Consider the following 21,052-nt stretch of genomic DNA (forward strand, 5'->3'; position numbering starts at 1 on the left):
CTTATTATCCTGGTCAGGGTGGTAGTGGGTACAGTGATGGGTTTGAAGCCTGTCCTGGATATTTAATGAGGAAGAGTAATTAAGGGTTTAAGCTGTCGAAAACTAACAGTCCAATCTGGATAGAAGCTAAAATGAGAACATTTCAAACACCCTAAATTTGCATTCAGATTTAAAAAATGAATGTATTAAAAACCACACAAACTTGTGATGATTTTTTATTTGTTAATTACCAGGTAGGTTGTAAAAATGTCTAAAATCACTGCACTGGACTAGAAGCACCCCTGTAGTACATATAGTACATATAGTATATTTTTCAGAACTGTTACCTGACGACTAGAAGATCCATAGAGGTTTTTGGAGTACTGAACAAAAAAATCTAATTTGGTGTAGTAAATTAATAATGATTCCTCATAGTGTAAAGAAGAAGGTTTGGTTTGGAGATACCCAGTTTAATGATGTGTGTGGAAATGAACTCGGTGTACTAGATAAGAAGTTCCCTTTAACTGGGTGTATCTCCACAACACTACTTGTGGATCGAGGGCTTAACTGAGGTTTTAAAATGGACAGTCACCAACAGCAAGCTGTCGCAAAGTTCCAGGTTGGATTTGTTACTACTGATTTAGTTAATTGAAGTGTTGAACCATGACATAAACAGTTTACTGCGTCTGACTGGATATATCAGTGGAGAAATGCATGTCTTTTAGATGAAGACAGGACCAGTTTACCATTTTCACTTTGCTGTAATGGAGGATTTTTTTATTTGCATAAGCCCAGTTTGGTTTTGTAGATGACTCATATTAATGGACTGGATTAGTTGCACCCCTTTAACTAATCATGTAAGGGCCTGTTTTACCAGTATAAAAGGAGATTAATTGAGGGTTTATGCTCAAAACGTTGTCTGGATACAAGTGGAAAAAGTCAGTCCAAGTTTGGCAACCCTGCCTGAAGAACTGAAGACAGAAAGAACATTATGTTAACAATTAGGACTGGACCCAATTCAGAACTGATTCCTTAATGACTAAATGATTTTTGTTTGAAGATCTAATGTTTGGTCAAAGAAGTGCCTCAGGTTCATCTGCTGGATCAGAAATATCCCTCAGATGGATGAAATAAGCTATCTTGGATATGTTGCCAGAAGGTTGTGAGTTCAACTTCAGGACTTTGAGAGAGCCACTGTTAAGCCCATAAGTAGTTGCTTATATCAAGTCCCGTCTCAGTTGTACAGCACTTTAGATGAAAGTTCCTCCCAAGTAAAAATAAGCAATCACAGAAAAATAGTGAAGAGATCTGCACAGATGCCACGTTTTGCAGAAAACCCTGCAAAAGCCACCCAGATGCTCTGAACAAAAGACACTCTCTTACTAAGTGATGGAATTCAGTGTGGATTATGGAGCTTACTGTTGGCATTTTACCCAGCACAGACATTTTCACAAGAAAATGACCAAATGAATATTTGAAGAGAATGCTTCAGCTGGGCTGCAAACAGAACTTCTCAATCAAAGGTAATGCTCAAATCAGTTTCTCACACCATCACACTGCTAACTCTGGGTTTGTTATTAATTTATGTATGGTTTCATGTACGTCTTATCACTTTAGTAATTCTCAGGCTGTAGTATTTTATCATGTATAAGCTAAAATGTATTTGCTTATTTTTTTGCATTTTTTTGTTCACTGAAGACGTTTAATAATCTGGTAATATCATGACAGAAAAGCTTTTATACTGAAGAAACATAAAAATCCACATTAACACAAATACTTAATAATAGCAAAACTTTGCATCTTATACAAACATAATAGGAAATGTAATAAAAAAAATTGAAATACTGTACATTTCTACCAATAGATCTCCAATCTGTCTAACCTTTAAAAAATCCAGTTTACCCAGAAACTGCATGCAAAAAAAAAATGCAGCCAGGACACATTTACATTTTCAGCATTTAGCAGACGCTCTTATCCAGAGCGACTTACAGAAGTGCTTCTATAGTAAACATTTCATTTCTCAAGTTTTAGTAAACAACAGTCAAAGAACACGAATCTGCTGAAACCTGTTAGAACCAAAGTGTGTTTTTTTGTTTGTTTTTTTATTTATTTATTAATGAAATGGAAAATTTTTGGAAAGTGTTTAGTAAAAAGACTTTTTTGACCACTTTTGATACTTATGACAATTCTAACACTTTGTATGATCAGCAATTCTAATAATCTATCTACTTTAAGTTCTGTCCTACTTGTACATTAGATTTAATTCAGGTCAGATGTTTGTTTAAAGCTTTTCTCTTCTGTGTTATTGCAGGGTTCACTAATTTCCTGTAATTTCCTGCCCACTACTAGTAATTTAATATTTGGAATATTGTTAGTAATATAACATGTCATGTTGTGCTGCTTTTGAGATCTTATCTACCATTAATGTGTAATGTGTTCAATTGGAAGGAGTGCTGAGTTCCTTGCACCATCCATAATAACACAAGTTTACTGGATATATGTAAACTATCTCGGCTGGACAATTTTGTAACAGTTTTGTACTAGTTCCATTCTGTGGTTGGGTAGCATTCTATGATTATGCAGAGTGGCTCCCTATATTCCCTATGCCAAGAACTGGCCCTGATAGACAAGGTACCAGGAGGGTACCAGGTATTTGGTTGGATAGTCCTTGTATGTGTAGATGCAAATCAGTTTGGAATAAAAAAGTAAGTAAAGCATTCAAGACACTTCATGTCAGGCGTAGTTTTCTAATATAGCAAACAAGCCCTTTATAAAACCCTTTATAAAATCATACCATTCAATTGATAGGCTGGGTCAGGTAATATGACCCAAAGTTATTAATCTGGTTGTGGCTGTGTAATAAATGTCTATTAAAATTTTCTATTTACTGGGTCACTGACCCAGGTGACAGAATTATTTTTTTCATAGTTGGTATGGAATTAGTATTTAGATGCTTGTAACTTTGTGCTCTGAATTATTACCACCTGAAAGCGTAACATGCGTAAAAACTTATTTCATACACAAAATGTAATGGTTTTAAATTAATTCCTAGTTGATTATGTATCAAAATGTAACATCGAAAATGTAAATGATTATTAAATGAGCCTTTTTGTGATTGTAGATGGCCCATATTCCGGCACTATGCTCTAGCGCCAATAAGAGAGTCTTCATGGCACGTTGAGCCTCTCCGTGCCAGTCCACATGCAAGCCAAGAAGCGCTACGTGCTAGTGTTGGCAGCAGCCTGTGCCATGCTGCTTGCGTACATCTGCACACTGCAAACAGCTGAAACAGAGTTTCAAACCCATAGAAATGAGCTGCATTTTCAGACTCCTCCACTGCACATTGAGCACTCTTACCTGGACTGGGAGGAGCCGGAAGAGGATGGGCCGCTGGTACTGCTGCACCGGGAGATCCAAAACAACATGTACAAGAGCCGACGCTGTCGCATGGAAACATGCTTCGACTTTGGCCGGTGCCAAGGTGCCTTCCGTGTTTACATGTACCCGTTAAGGACAGATGCAAGTCCAGGTATCTCTGAGAACTACAGAAAAGTTCTGGCAGCCTTTGAGGACTCGCGCTACTTCACGAGCGACCCGAGTGAGGCATGTCTGTTTGTGGTCAGCGTAGACACATTGGATCGGGACCGGCTTTCCCCACAGTATGTCCAGGATGTTCGGACTCAGATCCAGAACCTGCCACTGTGGAATGATGGCAGGAACCACCTCATCTTTAATCTGTACTCTGGATCATGGCCAGATTATGCTGAAGATTTGGGTTTTGATATAGGCCAGGCCATGTTGGCCAAGGCCAGCGTCGATGTGCAGAACTTCAGGCCATATTTTGATGTATCCATCCCTCTATTTTCCAAAGACCACTCTCAGAAAGGTGGGGGAAAGGGTTACTTGACATCGAACAATGTGCCACCTGCACGGAAATACCATCTTGTGTTCAAAGGGAAGAGGTATCTTACAGGAATTGGCTCAGAAACTAGGAATGCTTTGTACCATATTCATAATGGGGAAGATATGATTTTGCTGACTACCTGCAAACATGGAAAGGACTGGGAGAAGCATAAGGATGCCAGGTGTGATCAGGACAATGAAGAATACTCAAAGTAAGTCCTTTTTTATATAAATCTGTTACTGGTTCGAGTCTGCCGAGATTGGTTACCTGGTTTGCTGAATGCTGCACAACTTAACAAGTGAATGCGCTGATGGTTCTGCAGTGCAGCTACCGGGTGCTTGCTAGTCTTGTAGAGCCAGATGTCATGATGTTGTAAAGTGAATGTGTTATGGAGGCCGAAGAATCATGTGAGCAAAACTGCCTTAATGTTGGGTAGGAACTAACAAAAATTAATAAGCCAATTTAACAACTTGTACAACAGGAGTTAAATGTGTTGGACTTAAACAGGGTGTACACTGCATACTAACATTATTATTAAAATATTGTGTTAACAGCAAGGATTATTACAAAGTAAGGAACATGTTTGGTGCAGAAACTTCTCACTTCTCTGTGCACTTGTCGACCTTGTTCTACTCATTACAGGCTTGCTGTTGCTGATCAGTCAAATGACATACCGCTTATCCTTTTTCAGTTAATGATAATGGCACTTACATGTACTTAAATAATGAACTTTGTCTTTTTAAAGTATAAAGACTAGACTGGAGTTAATGCTCGGGTTGCAAAGGTGAAACTAACGATTCTAATTAATAATAAACTCATTACATGCTCATCAGAGTTTGACAGGCTACAGGAGAGGAAGCCTGTGGTCATAGTCTTTTGTTGCAGATAATTACCAGTGTTTGGAAATATCTTCTCCAGATGTGTATTCCTGTTACAAGATCATATGTGATGCCAAGACCTGATGTGGCATGGTGAATTGGAAGTGTCTGATAAGAAAGATCTGAATCCTGAAAATAGAATTCATGTTTGGCTTTTGTTGTGGATTGACTTTATAGGGAGGTAAACATTCTCGAAAGGTAATATGTGTTGCAGTAATCAAGGTTTTTCCTACTTGTTTCCTGATATCCAGTCTTGGTTTGTGTGGGGGAAGGACCTTAGCATAGCAGGTTTGTTTTAATGCAGTGTGATATCTTGCAAACAACAGACTAATGGTGTTAATCTCTATGTATCTAAATATAACTTATATGCGGGTGCATTAAATGTTGCATTGCATATTTGTTACCAATTAACTTTTCAGGTGAAGCAGATCAGCCGAAGCTGTTTACATGCGTACAAAAAAAAATAATGATTTAAGTGTTTCAGCGAGTTTTACACCATATATAAGAAGTCACCGTGTTTTATCTGCCTTTTATTTCATACTGTTTACTGGTTTCTGAACGCCAATCTCTATCAGGAACACCCAGTGGAACATGTTAAATTAACTCATTTAGGCTGTGTAAGTTTCATTACAACTGTTGTTGTCAGGGCAGTGCTTTTTCCTATGATATAGTGGCTAGAAAACCATCCTCCTCTCTTTCTGAGCAAGGCCAAGAAACCTTCTCCAGTTAGCTGAGTGTGGTGTGTCAGCAGTCGAGCTGAATTGAGATGCATTGCTTTTGTTGCGCTTCACAAAACACATTCTTTTCAGGCACAGTCTCACTGTCTCACACCAAACTACAAGCCCCGTAATCTTGTTAATCCATTATGGATGTTCGGAATGGCCTGTTTGCTCTAGTCCCCTCTGGGAAGAGCTGGCCCTCAATGTCCTGGGCTTCTTGCATTACATTTGTGTCACTGGCCTTTCCGACTGGCTTGTTGTTACAAGGTGTCTGTCTCAACATGTTAGCTCCTATCAGTATTGGAAAAGTCAGTCCCTCTTGGACAGGGTGCACCTTCTCTGCATCCATAATTTGCGAAATCTTGTAATAACATTTTCATAATTCTATATAGAATGCATTCATCAAGTAATTTACTCTGTTTAATCCTGGTTAGGGTCAAAGTGGGCCTGAAGCCAGTGAGACACACTTTGTTCACAGCATGGCATCACATACTTGCTCAGTCACTACACTACGCACACTTAGGTGTAATTTAAAGCAGTCAGTCCACATGAAGTATGACAACAGGAAAAAGCACTAACTTTACCATTAACAGAGAAGATGTTAAAGTGATGAAAGCTTTTACCTGCTTGGATCAATTATTAACAGCAAAGGATCCAGCAGTCAGGAGGTACGACACAGACCAGCAGGACAAGAATGAAGGAAATGTATCTTCAGCTGTAACCATTTGTCTTCCTAAACAAAGATAAGACAAAGACCAGATAACCGAAATCGGATAATTATGCTTGGAAGAGTTGAAGTTAAAATAGGAAGAACATGACCAGCAACAAGATGGATGGATACAATTAGAAGAACAATGAATAAGCCATTAAGATGACTGGAGACCCATACAGAAGACAGAATGTTCTGAAGAAACACTGTACATATGGCCACCAGGAGTCGGAATTGATTTGATGGCAATTAATAATAATAATACACTATATAAATGTATTAATTTATTCAAGTTTCAGGGCATGGGTGGTTATTTTTATGCTGTGCCCCTTCAGGAGGATTGACTTGCCCTGTGAAGTAACTGTTAAATCTATGATTTGTCCACACTTGTGTAGAGTTTGTCATTGATTTGTTACTTTTAGCATGGAAATACTATTCTCTGTGCAATAAATCAATAAAACTTTTTGGTTTGCTTCTACTGATGCTTGTAATACAGTATTTTTAAGATGCATGGTGGTGCACTTGATAGTGTGGGTGTCTCATGGCTTCAGGGTCTTGTTTTTCCAGCTTTTATCCTTGCACCCACTGTTTTTAGTTTTTTTGCTGAAGACTATTGTTACACAATTTAAAAGTTTTTTTTATTTAAAAAAAAGTCCAGTATGTTTTTTGCTCCCCCGTCTCCCTTAGCCTACAGTCAAATAGTAGACTCAGTAGTAGACTCAGCTTACAGTTTGAACAACAATGACCAAGCTAAACTCCCTTCACATGTATTATCCTTAAGACAGTAAAACATAACTTACACTTATTTTTAATTTAGAGGCCATTAGCACGCTTTAAGAGGAGAATATTTGGTTTAAATACTGGTGAGGTAAAATATGATCTGCCAGCCTGCAAATTAAAGCCAGAGGTCTTGACCAGCTCACAATTAGTTTAAATAAATTAAAAAGGATTGCAAAATGGCAGCACAGTCAATAATTGTCTCTCTGTTAAATGAAGTAGTTGCTGAAGGCCGGAGGAAAGCATCCCTTAAACACCACACATTTCCTGCTGTGCTGCTGGATTAAATATGAGACTCCCATAATTCTGCTGGGAAAAGCACACACTCACTGTTAAACACACACTCACACACTCGCGAGTTGATGGTCGATTTCATTATCAAGCGACTCAGTCAATGAGAGGTGTGATATAGACCCCCGTCACATATCTTTGTCAAATCCCTGTTCATTTGTGGCTGCAGGACAGAAAGGAATTGAAGAAGGAAGGAAAGTGACCCGACCCTGCTGATGAAATGCATTCATTGTCTCTTAAGACTGAATTCCTTTATAAATGGAGGTGTAAAATCTTCAGGACTCTGGAGCTGTGCAGCATCCACTGTACTGGCTGTGCCATCATGCCGCTTGTCAAAACTCTGGAGTTTTTAATTTCTGCTGTGTGTGTGTGTGTGTGAGGGTATAATGATGGAATATTATTATTGCTTTATGTAAATGTGTGGAATGACACACTTGACAGTGTGTGTAGTGGTTTGCAGCAGGTGGTCTACTGGGTTTGATTGACATTTTAGTTAACACACTTCCCAACCGGAGGGACTGTGAATGTGTGTGGGTGTGTGGAAAAATTTGGCAAGACTGCCTTAATGATAGCATGTGATTTAATTTAATTACTAATGTATTAATTCTGCATATGTAGTGGGGGAAAAACAAGTGTTTACTCTTTACATTCAGTGCATGTACACTGTATGGACAAAAGTATTAAGACACCCATTCCAATTTTTGAATCCATGTGTTTTAACCACAACAATTAACAGGTGTAAAAAATGTACAGTTTAGGGAAGGACATTTCCTGTTCCAGCATGACTGTACCCATGTGCACAAACCAAGCTCTATAAAGACATTATAAAAAAAGCTTGGTTAACACAGAGCCCTGACCTCAGCCCCACTGAACAGCTTTAAAATAAACTGGAACATCCGTTGAGGCTTTCTTGACCAACATCAGTTGACTGAACTGGCACAAATTCCTACAGACATACCTAGAGTTGTGTGAAAAGCCTATAAAGAAGAGTGGCTGAAAGGATCACAAAGAGATCTCTCTATTTTAATAATATCCTTTGTTTTGAAATAGGATGTCCAACAAGCTTATAGTCGGGTGTCCAAATACTTTTGGCTATATAGCATATCTACTTCAAAATTACTAACAAAGTTTTCTTGCTTTTGTATTTACAAATAAGCAACAAATCTTGTTTAAAACATTTTTTAGTAATAAAAATTGGTGATTTTGTTTTAAACAAAGAGGATTTTGGTGATTTACGTCCATGGCTGCTTGTCTCTCTTTTCTTTCTGTACAGAACGCTTTGAGTCAACCTCAAGATCCTTTTCTATTTTTTTCTTAAATGAGAAATGCAATATCGGAGCCCTGTTGGTCAGCTGAGATTGATGACAACCAGACGTGGAGGGGGAACATGACAGAGCTGCTTGTGGCAGTATTGATCTCTGATATGAATAAATCATGTGCTTACCTCTGATATTTCTACCTTGTAGTTTAGTTCTGTTGCCACCAACAGGATGTGTTCGTTCCCAGCTCGAGATAAGCTGGTTTCATATTCGTACTCTGGACTCGGAGGAAACACAACACTTGCAGAGGCAGCATTTGTAAAAGGCTACATTCTGTTTGTTCCTGTCTCCGTTTGCTGTAGCTAGAAGAACTTACAACATTTAACAGACTCTGTTTTGGTTTGAATTAATGTAAAACAAGCTGGTACTAACTGAGATCATGTTTGTAGTTTGTGCTTAGCCGTGCCTCATTAAATTGGCTGAGCCGCGTTTACATGGACATTCCTGCACCCATCAGAAAACACACTGATGTGCGTTGCTGATACACTAAAAGGACAAAAGTATTGAGACACCCTTTAAGTTTTTAATTCATGTAGTTTTGCCACAACAATTGCTAACGTGTACTAAATCAGTTATAAAAAGAAAATTATATGCTTTTAAAATTTGCTCTAATAGTTTAGGGAAGGCCCTTTCCTGTTCCAGCATTACTGTGCTTGATTCAATGAAAAGCTTGATTCAATGAAACTCCTGTAGACTGCACAGAGCCCACTGGACAGATTTGGAATAAAATGGAACATCAACTGAAGCTTTCTTGACCAACATCAGTGCCCAGCCATACAAATGCTCTTATGACTGAATGAGCAAAGATTCCCACAGACATACTCAAAAGTCTTGTGAGAAGATTTCTCAGAAGAGTGGTCATTGTTATGACTGAAAATGCCATTTGTTTTTAAAGGGGCTGTCCAACAAGCTTATAGTCAGGTATTAATTTATCATGTATTTAGTACAACAGATGTGGATTGGGACACAGCCATAGTTGCTCATAAGATAACAGCTTTTCAGTAAACTGGATTAGAGAACTAACAATAGCACACTGTTTAGGTCGGTAAAAAAGGCATGTCTGTATCCCAAAATAAAAATACTGGTTCAAACTCTAACCTGTTATTTTATACTTAGTTTAATGTTGCGTTGAGTGAAAATTGATTTTTGCGGCTGCATTTGGCAGATTTAGTTGAGAGCTTATTTATCTTATTTTCTTTACTGGATTAAATGAATGAGTTTGTGTTTGATGGGCTAATGCATAAAGACAGAGTTGCATTCTGTCAAAAGTTCAAACCTGGTATATTTTTTTAAGAATGATGAAGCATAATTTTGCTGCGTGGCCATGCGTCAGTGCGTTTGATCTGTCTAAGCATCGTTTTAATTAAAATAAATGGCATCAGTGCATTTTTGACAGACCAAGTAAATGAGCCTTATACTCTATGTTATGTGCCAACTTTCCTCTGGCAGACAGAAATCTTGGATCATAAATAATTCTTTGGTCATGACTTAAGATTGGTGATCTAGTAGAACAAGTAGAACAAGTAACATACTTGTTGGAGGCGCAGTTTTGTGCCATTGAGACCAAATACCGAATAAGTTGTGGCTGCGTCTGTATTTTCTGAATTAAAATGTCTTTAGTCCTCTGATTTTTTATCTTCTGTTTGTCAAATACTGATTGTTATGGTTATTACACCCTGAAATGGTGTAATTAGGGTACATATTTATCACGGCTCTATTTTCTATTCATTATCTAGTAGAAAAGTGCAATTCAAAAGTAACTAAGCAAATAATAATAATGGCAGATGCTCTGGTGGCACACAAAGAAACACAGGCAGGAAGCCACCCTGAACAGGGCACCAATCCAATGCATTGCTTTGTTCTCCTTTCTCAGACATAGCCAGTCATGTCTGTGTAGACAGCCGGCTGACCGATAGCACTGCTGAGATTCGATCCTGGTTCTCAGCTGTAGTGGGATAGCATAATAGACCGCTGCGCCTCCCAAACACCCTATTCTAAATATTTAAATCATAATGTGTTAGGAAACTTACATCTGTTTCAACACATTGCATGATTCGAAACCTCACTCCAATTTGTGAAAGTTTTATTTTCATGTGAAATGAAGCCTTTCAGTCAGAGAAGGAAAACAGCTGCAACAATCTCAGCAGTTTCTGTCATATTATTGGCAACCCACAAACTTTACAAACTAATACATATTTCTGGACTTTTTGACAGCTTTATGGTGGATGATTTTATAGCCGGTTATGAATCTGTGTCTCTGTTAAAGCACAGTCAGTGGCTAGTCCAGACTCAATATGTGTGATTAGTTACAGCTTACATAAGTCAACCGAACGTACGTCAACCAAACGTACAAAGGCCAGGTCATGTAAAGGTTTTTCTAAAAATAAATGAGCTATAGGTTAAGTTAGGGACTGTTTATGTGGCCTAAAATTTCTGGGGAATTTTCTTAGTTCCAGTGATACTGTAATGTTATTGACTGACCTACTCAGTCCGAGCACAATTAGTGCAGTAATGAGTTCAGCTAGAGATATAAAAGTGATGAAGGTGATGTCTAAATACCCACCATGGTTGGTTCTGACTCTAAATTGCTTATTAGTGTTAGATGCAGGCTGGATAATGACATTTACCTGTACCTTCGAAGTCAGTGTAAAATAAGCCTAGCTTTGGTTTTGGTGTATTAACCCTCAAGTGCTCACTCGTATGATTGAATTAGAGTAATTTACTGCCAGTGAAGCCTTTAAGTAGCATCACAGAGCAATCAGTATGAGTCTGAATATTCTACACAATTAAAAGTCCCAGCTTATAAACTGACCAATCCAGGTTAACCTTTTTGAGTATAAAAAGGTTAGTGGTAGCCTAGTGGGTAGAGCTTTGGGCTATCAATCGAAAGTTTGAGAGTTCAAATCCCAGCTCTGCCATTCAGCCACTGTTGGGCCCTTAAACAAGGCCCTTAACCCGCTCTGCTCCAGGGGTGCCGTACAATGGCTGACCCTGTGCTCTAACCCCAGCTTCTAAACAAGCTAGTATATGTGAAGAAAGAATTTAGACAAATAAAGGCATTCTATTCTATGTAAATAGCGTGTTTTTACCTATCCAGACTTACACACTGGACATTATTTATAGCTTGAACAAAAAAAACTTGAATCTTCTAACACAGGGTTGTCAAACTGCCATTATTAGAGTTCACTTTACCACTACAATGGGTTATATATCGTCGCTGTTTTACATGTGTTAATTGTAGGTGTAAATCTCTGTCTGTCCATAGCAGCGAATATCAAAATAACCAATGAAAAGATGAAAAATCACACAATCTCTTTAATGAGTATCTCCATTGGCTGCTAGACCTGTCCATCAAACCGCTTATCTCCTCCTCCTTCCCCTCCGGTACTGTTTGAGAAATGTGTAATGTTTGATCTACGTATACAGTTTATTCAGGTTATTCAATTGCATGGTTGTAAACATGATTTATATTTGTACACGTAAGTCCATTTTACATATGAAACGGACGGACTGACGACCTGATAAAGATATACTTTTATTTCTGTGCTGAATTGTATCTAAATGTCGCCAGTTTTTGGAGATACGTGTTTTTCATCGGACAGTGACGATATGCAAGTTCAGCATCATGCCATTGACACTGACATACTAACTTCATACCATGAGAGATGTTTGCTTTCGAACTTGTGTTGATGACAACCATTATTTCCAAAACAATCTTAGAGGAGCTTGATTCCAGAAAAGTTTCTTAGCTTTTTTAGATGTCTGTAATGTATGGTATCTGTGGTTTGTATTACAGTCAGTGATGAGGTTTTTCTAAGTATTCCTGAATTTCTAGGCTATATATTTGACAACCTAGCTCTAACCAATTAGATTAAATTCTTTAATTGTCCTCATCTTAATTCTAAGATGTTAAAAATTCAGTAAATCTGTATTATAATTTGGTGTATGGTGCCAAACTATAAGAGCCCTCTGTTGTTTTAAATATCTTGTTGTTCAAAACCCTCTACAAATCACTAATGCTGTAATGAATCATGATTACTATTTTACATGTTGATGTTGTTTTTGTTTTGATCGTGTGTTTGTTTATAGACTTGTGCTAGGAAGCATTCTGTAATCATGTGCTGTTTATTCATTACTGCAGCCCCTCACACCACATAATACAGATTCATAAGTCTGGCCAAAATTAATTGTACCCACTAACCCTAATTATGAAAAAGCACCCAGAAGAAGCATGGTCAGCATTTGGTAAAGTCTCTGCTTTTCATTTTGATAAATATCCAGCAGCGTAGGCTGTCTCGTTTCTGAGGCCTGGCATACATTCTTACAAAAACTCGATTTACTGCCACATCAATACTGTCTTTCCCAGAATTCTCTGGCTGCAAATGTGAATGTGGTATTCATTACAGCTTGGCTGATATTTACCATGACTTGGTCATCGATCAGCGGGAGTCAGACTTTCTTTGGTTTAATTTAATTTGACCTTTCACCAATCCTGTCAGCAGGTAGATTGTTTAACTGCAGCCGTGTATTTATATCACTGTATTTACAATGAACCTGCTACTGTAGTAGGTACTGGATTGATAGTAGTGGTGTGAATGGCAATCAACTACATTAAATACTAAAATGTTAATATTTTATAGATATGAATAAATAAATACATATTTCTTAACCAATAACCAATTGTCATTTATCAATGGTTAACCGACAACCCACAAGTTTATTAAGTAAGTCTCACATTGCCTATTTCAGCTGCACAATTGTGACCTCTGTTGTTTGGAGGCATCTGTACTAATGGTGGAGTATTTGAGGAGTTCAAAATGTGACATCTTTGAAAAAAAAAAATACAGCTGACAATCAAGTAGTCATGGTGGGTCCAGAGCCAATCTGGAAACACTGTGCCCAAAGCAGAAATACACTTACAGATAGAACCAGCTTAACTTTTTAATAATATTGACTAGATCACAAGGAAGGTTTAAACTATTCTATTTTACATTAGTTTTTTTGTGGATGGGTGGCGCAGTGGTCCATTAATTTTGCCTTCAATCACAGAGATCGTTCAAATCTCAGGGGTGCTATCGACCAGCCCGGTGTCTACACAGATCAGATTGACCACATCTGAGGGGGGGTGTGGCCGAAGCCCTGCAATGGATTGGCGCCCTGTCTAGGGTATTCCTCCCCTGCATCCAGGGTTTCCCAACCCTGACTAGGATAATGCAGTTAATAAAAATGAAACAGTTCTACATTCAGTTTTACTGTAGACCTGCTGGACAATAAGGTTTTATAAAATGAGATTTAATAGAGAGAACTAGCACTATCTGATCTCTTGTTTCTCATGCTGTGTAATTCAATTCTGTCTGTTTTGACCATTATACCTCTCTTTTATCAATCTCACCCTCCAGAGTTGGAAAATGGGTGAAATTGATTATTGTAACATGAAGACAAGGAGGTCTGTGCAGGAACGCTACATGAAAAAAAAATCCATGATTGATTGCCTAATGCTGCAACATTTATTTTCAGTGACTAAGAAACTTGGTAAACAGGTGCACAATCATTTAGCTGCTTAGCATATAGTGTGTGAAATACAATGAGAAAACACATGCAGTGAGATCATTAGCAGCTGAAAGTACTATGCATCGATTGAAAATGTTTTTAGTGCTACATGTTTATTTTTGCAATATCTGGCAGATAAACAGCAGTAGTAAAACATTAAAGAGAAAAAAAACTGTGCCAAATCAGGTATGCAGACCAGAATGATTCACTGTGGTGACCCCTTAAATATGGGAACATTTACCAAGTATGGGTGTTTTTAACATTTTAGTGTCTGTATCTTATCAACAAGTAATTTAGTTATGTTAAATAAAACTTCTCAGCACTTGGGTGATGTGCTAGTGCTACTGCTGACATTCAGGTTTGAATCTCAGCTGTGCTATTGAACGGAGGGATATCTACATGGACACGATTGACTGTATCTGTCGAGACTGATGGTTGAAGGGATTCCTCATTACTGCTTACACAGGCTCCTGCACAGTGATTGTGAAAAATGAAGACTGAAGGATGGATACTGATCCCTGTGTAAACTCTGGCAGGTGAAAAGAAACGTGGTACACGTGAAACATGTGGTAGGTACGGGTTGGGTCTGAAACAGTGGATGAAATGGAGATTGGGAGAAAAAGAAAATAAGTAGACAGAATTAAAAATAAATAAATCTTATATGTGGTCCATTTCTAATAACAAATTCCATGTTAAAACAATAACCGTGTACATACGGCTGGCTATTATATGACAGGTAGGTATAGTAATCAAATTGCAACTAATTCTTAAGATGTATTGGCACACACACATCCACATACACACACGTACACACACAACCAGTCACTGTAGAAGGAATCTATCCTGCATTTTCAGGTCGTATGCCCTTAAAGAATTTGATGACACAGTGGATTGGTAGTTAATTGTGTGTGTGTGTGTGTGTGTGTGTGTGTGTCGTTGTGTGTTGTAACAGATGGCGAGCAGTGTGTTTAGACGCCCTCCGAATAACAAAGCTGAAAACAAGGCCCAGCTGGAGAATACACAACGTGACAATCATAGAACAAAGCCACTCGCTCAAACACACATGTGCTCTTTCAGGAGTATAACATGGACTAGATGCAAACTTTCTCAAACTCTTTAACACATTACTGGCATTATTAGTTAATGGTTAAGCATTAACTGACAAGCTTAGAGCTATAGAATAATGGTGGCTAGTTAGAATCTGGTGTCTTAATGATGTTATCAATAGTGTTAATCAATATATAATGGTTAGTAGAGTCCTACTTGGGTCATAACACTTTCCCTGGTTATATGTTTTATTCATGTTTTACTTATGCTCGGGTGGCGCAAAGTTAAAACTAGGCCACCCTTGCTGAGATGTTGAGCTCTTGACAGCGTTGGGTCTCCTTGGTTGGAGTGGCAGCAGCGACAAGAGAAAAGTTCCATTTATATATTCATTAATTCATTTATTTATTGGTAAAAGTAAGCAAGCCATTGCAAAGCTGGGGAGTTTTTTTATTTCATTCCATTTTATTTCCTATTCTTTTTTCCAATTAGACTTTGTTCCAAACACTGACAAAGTGGTGGTTTACAAAAACTGGAGAAACTCAAAGCTTTACCTGCTAACAAAGCAAAACACATCACAGCTGTCTGGAGGTTTTGAGGAAACTGGAAATGGGCATTTCTGTGTCAAGCCTGCTGCTGGTAACACATTTCTGACAAGTTTCTTCATAAACAAGCTTAACAATGGACTGGTACAGAGATGAAGAATTGTGAGCCAGTTTCGGAAACAAAACCAGCTTTAGATTTGATCAATTCATTTACTTAAGTTCAATATTTAAGGTAGACCTGAAATATTAACCCTAACCTATACAAAACAAACTATTATCTTTTTAGATGATGGAATAAATGGAGCTAATGGCCTTCATTTTCTGCATAAATCCTCTAGGTTATAACTATCAGGTATTATCCTTCCTTGTCATTTATCATTAATATAAAAATATTGTTTGTGGAAACGATCATTTCACAATGTATTGCAGCTACATGCTACAGGGTGTGGTGGGCTATATAATAATCACTTTATTACTTTATTAAATTTTGAATGCAACAAAAAAATCAACGTTTGCCAAAGTTATGGGCAAAGCTACAAGGGTCCCTTTTTGACTCACATTGTGTATACACTCTGCATCATCTTGGTACAACCTGGTTGGTAGCTTTTATTCTTTCACTGGCAGGAGGACTAGAAAGACTTTGGTGCTCATTCTACTGGGAGTGATTCTGCTGAAGGGACCAGTCAAAGACGTCTCAAGAAAAGTACAATATTTCTGGTCTTTAGAGTAGAACCACTAAACAAGTTATATGAGAAGGAAAGAAAAAACCTTTTTTTAATTTAATAGATAAATCAATTCAGCATCATAAGTACAATGTGACACTTGAACCTGCATTTCTTTATCAGCTCTTTCTACACGAGGAACTAAAGGACAAAATATAAAAATCTTACAGTCAGGCTATGTTTCGATTTGCAGCAATTTGCTGGGTCTGGCTTTGACATTCGATTTTATAAAAGATTTTCTTTACATTAAGATTATTACCACTGTAGAACACATAACATTAGATTTTACCAGTAATAATACAAACCTTTTTGCTAACATAAAAAATATAATGAAGTTTATTTATTTATGGAAGGTTGGGACAGTGTTCATAGTCAATACACAACAAATCTCTAACAAACTAAGTGTAACGTTACACCTGCAACCTGATAAAAAATGTACTTTATTAATCATAACTATTGTCTGTTATCAAACTGAAAATGATTTCTCCGGTAAGAGCAAATACCAAAAGAGACGTGCACAGAACCAATCGGACATGTGTAAATTAGGGAGGGAAATTGGGTATGAAATGAAGTGAGCTGCATTGTCAGTGCCATGAGTGTAGTTTGATACAAATGGCTCCAGTCTCGGATGTCGGAGTAAGTGTTTACAGTGTTTGTGTGTGTGTGTGTGTAAGAGTGATGATTGTCTTTGAGCATATGGTCTGCCTCTGGGAGGCTGATGGAATCTGTACTAATGGTCTCTTATAGCTCACATACTGCATGCCTTTAGCTACTACACTACCACCAGCCATGTGTGTGTGTGTGTGTGTGTGTGTGTGTGTGTGTGTGGATGCTCTACCTCAGACTGTAACAGTAAATCTCTTCCTTTCTAAACACACCTCGGAATTAATGCAAATAATGTAATTAACACTTCTTTGTTTTCTGTTCAGCCCAGTAGGAATGTGATAATGACTTTTGTCCACACACATCAACATCAATACGATACAGTGCACGTCTCCTTCTACAGCACATTTTGTGTAATAAATAATAAATGAACATAAACACCCCAATCGAACAAGTGAATTGTGCAACTGTATCATTCATTCATTACTAACTACTTTATTCCAGTCAGGGATGCGGTAGGTCCATAGTTTCCTGGAAACACTGGGTGCAGGACAGGAACACACCCTGAACCGGATGCCAATCCATCAACAGGTGACAGACACACATTTGACTTATTTACTTACCTACACCTAGGAACTATTTAGACAGCCAGGCCACCTTCTGCAAGTTTTAAGAGGAAACCAGAGTATACAAATAAAAACCAAGATTAACACAGACAGATTCTTTCACGAATACCAATAAAAATATGAAACCGAACCACCTGTTCTGCACTGAGCTATTTCAGCCACACGTATCGTTAACCAGTTTATGAACTCGCACTCATAACCATGGAATATTCATAGACAAACACTGGCAGTCAAATTGATCGAACTGAAAAACTAATTGGCCCTTAAAACACCAGTGTCAATTAATTACATTTCTCTCCTGCTAAAGCTGCCTTGGCAGCTTGAAGTACTGTTATCACTGTTATCATGAAGAAATCTCTACAAGCAACAATGGCTCAGCTGTAAAACCAAACAAGCTCCCAGAATGGCCTTGATTTGAATGGAGAATAAGTTCTGGAGCTTGTAAATGTAACCTTTTCTTGGATGCACCACTTACTAACAAGTTTCAAACTGCCTTCTGCCTATCTGACCTCAGTAATATAGTGAATGCCTTCTTTATGTTGCAAAATCTATTGGAAAGGCTTGTTTCACCCTTCTTACCAATTATCTCCAATGTAAGCATTTTTAATTACTTATTACAAATCCTCTGCCACTTGCACCACCCCCATGCTGGCTGGTGAGGGCTGCAGACTAGACCTGCCACCTCAGACTTGTGTACATTTGCCAACCACCTCTTTTACACCAGCCAGAAATCCAAACCTTGTACGGAGGGAACTCTCCACAATGGTGGGATAGCGTATTCCACTCGGGCAGCAGGTGGAAAGAATTGTCACAAAACTAAAGGCTGAAATGGCAGACAGGAGGGACCAGCTAGATTTAAAATATATGAGAAGCAATAATAGGTGTGTGTTTTTTGTGTGAAGAGTTTTGTAATTAAACATTGAACAGAGAAAACCTCTCCGATCAGTGAAACCCAAACTTAGTGTAGTCCTTAGGAGGAAACTGGTCTGTGAGCTAATTACCTGCATTGATTAAGTCCTTCCTTTAAGTATAATGACTCGGCAGAGAGCATATGTGTGTGTGAGAGAGAGAGAGAGAGAGAGAGAGAGAATAGGATTGTTGAATAAATGAAGACTTGAAGAACTTTTTCTTTCTGGTGTTTATGAAAGGCTTGAGCAGGTATATAAACACTTATGTCACTCAACCCTGATGCCAGTGTGCTTTTCCTTCATTCGTTTTACTACTAAGAAGGTTTGCTACTACATTTCTACTAACTAAACTATTTCTACTAAACTATTTCTATTAATTCTTGTTTAGCGTGTTTTCTATTGGCCTCTGCATAACCCAGATTTGTTTGGACTAGTTTAGAACAAGTCTAACAGCAGTAGTTTGCTTCACACCTCTCCAGGTTTTGATTTTGAACTCCTGAAAATAACACTTTTGTGTTCAGAGGCTGTGAGTGTTGCAATCAAAGGACAGACCTCATTTTTAGGACCTCTTGTTCTCTTTCTGTTTTGTTTGTTAAGCACAGTTTACAACTAAGCCGTCATTGCTTCTTCATATCATCACAATAACAGCACTTACAGTTGCAGGGCAGTAAGTTGACAATCTGACTCAGAATTGTGGCATCTTATGACAGTGCCATGAAGAAAGTCATTGAGCTCTTTAAAACAACACAATCTACTGAGTGTATGAAAACCTCTTTTTTTGGTCCTGTAGGCTTTTATATTTCAGCAGTGGTGGAGGCTGATGTGTAGTTGTGCAATTCTGCCTCAAATGTTCATCTGAATATGTCATTTCAAATAAATATATATAACATTAAAAAACCCTTATTAAAATACCATGGTCTATGAATATTAATCAATATAAAATTAGAACTGTCCCATTACTTTGTGTCAGCCTACAATATGAATCAAAACATCCAGTCAATCGAAACATACAGCCAGCCATGTCTGTATGTAGACCCCGACTATCCAATATCACCACAGGGTTTGAACCCTGGATCTCAGCGGTAGTGGTCTAGCATAATTTAGTGCTGTGCCACTGGAATGCTTGATTTTTTTTCTCAGGTACTGTGCTTGTAAAACAGAGTTTGTGTCAGTTGGTCTTGGCCTTCCTTTAAACTAAAGCACTTATCAAACACTCGTCAATTTAAAGAGCACAAAAAAGCCACAGACAAGGGTTTTTGCCCCCCTGTATTTTAGAGTGAAAAGTAATGTGCTGTAGGTAAGATAACCAATGTGTTCTAGGTAAGATAGTAACAGTGTGTGTGTGTGTGTGTGCAAGAGAGAAAATTTAGCATTTTAGCGATTAGAGGACGTGGCTCTTCTGCCTACTGCCAAACTGTCTTTCTTTCACACATTTACCCTTACTTTCTCACTCTTTTACACACACACACACACACACATATTCTTGAAATGTCACACCGTAAGTTGTCACAGCAGATGTGCCATGGCAAACAGGTCAAAAAGAATAGCATAATGAAATAGAAATCTCACTTTCCTTAAGATACAATAAGTATCCATTTAAATGTCCAGCATAAATTATTAAATTACATATTAATCTTAAGTAAGCACTTCATTCTGATCAGGGTTGTAGTGGGTGTGGGGAACGCACCCTGGAGGGGATGCCAGTCTATCTTGAGAAATCATAAATTCTCAGTTTCATTCAGTTACTCGCACCAATTTAGGGCAGCCTTTTACATGTTTTCAGGAGACTCAAGGAAACCAAAGTACCAGAAGGAAACCCACAAAAGGAACTGGGGAACAACTGGGTTAAAGTTTAAATTTAGGACTCTTGATTTTTGGTGCTGTCATACAATATGACATGTACCACAGACAAAAGAACCTCTCATATGGCCTAATATTTGTTGTATGAGAACAGGAACGGGCTTGGATGTGTTAGGACATTAACTTAACATCACATATCACCTCAAAACTTTATGACTAGGCACTGAGCTTTAGTCTAAGACAGGAGTGCACATCCAGTGCCACAGATGACTCAAGACATTAGTTGGCTAATAGGCCAGTAAACACAACAGAGCAGGTAAGCCAAGGCAGAACCGGACACCAGATGCCCAGGAGAGTAGCTGCACACCTCTGGTCTTAGAGGACTAATCCAAAGTCTGAAATCAAAAGCCAGCTGTTGGTAATTTGTGGATCCAGGACTCTCAGTTGCTGTGCAGCACCCAGTTGTACCACTATGTCATCTATAAACGTACAGGGCTGGAATCGGTTACTGAAGAGTTCACAATCCTTTAACTTGTAACTGTGCGCACAAAAGTGTATTTGCCTACATGTACATGGTTGTGTATATGAGCACTGCCTCCCACATGCCTACATTCTTCATTAAATGAGGTCAGATGCGTTACTTATTTAACAGTGGTGCACTCAGAGGTGTTCCTGTAA

General features: G+C 38.2%; 1 protein-coding gene across 1 annotated transcript in view; it reads left to right on the forward strand.

Moving 5' to 3' along the window:
* The first annotated feature begins 3,180 nt into the window (after nucleotides 1-3,180).
* The window catches only part of LOC134320439 (exostosin-1), a 148,562-nt gene continuing 130,690 nt past the window's right edge, over nucleotides 3,181-21,052 (forward strand). Inside the window, exon 1 of the mRNA XM_063001822.1 lies at nucleotides 3,181-4,094. Within this exon, the coding sequence (XP_062857892.1) occupies nucleotides 3,181-4,094 (914 nt within the window). The remainder of the gene's footprint in view (nucleotides 4,095-21,052) is intronic.

Source organism: Trichomycterus rosablanca, chromosome 9 (assembly GCF_030014385.1).
Source record: "Trichomycterus rosablanca isolate fTriRos1 chromosome 9, fTriRos1.hap1, whole genome shotgun sequence".
NCBI classification, from domain to species: domain Eukaryota; kingdom Metazoa; phylum Chordata; class Actinopteri; order Siluriformes; family Trichomycteridae; genus Trichomycterus; species Trichomycterus rosablanca.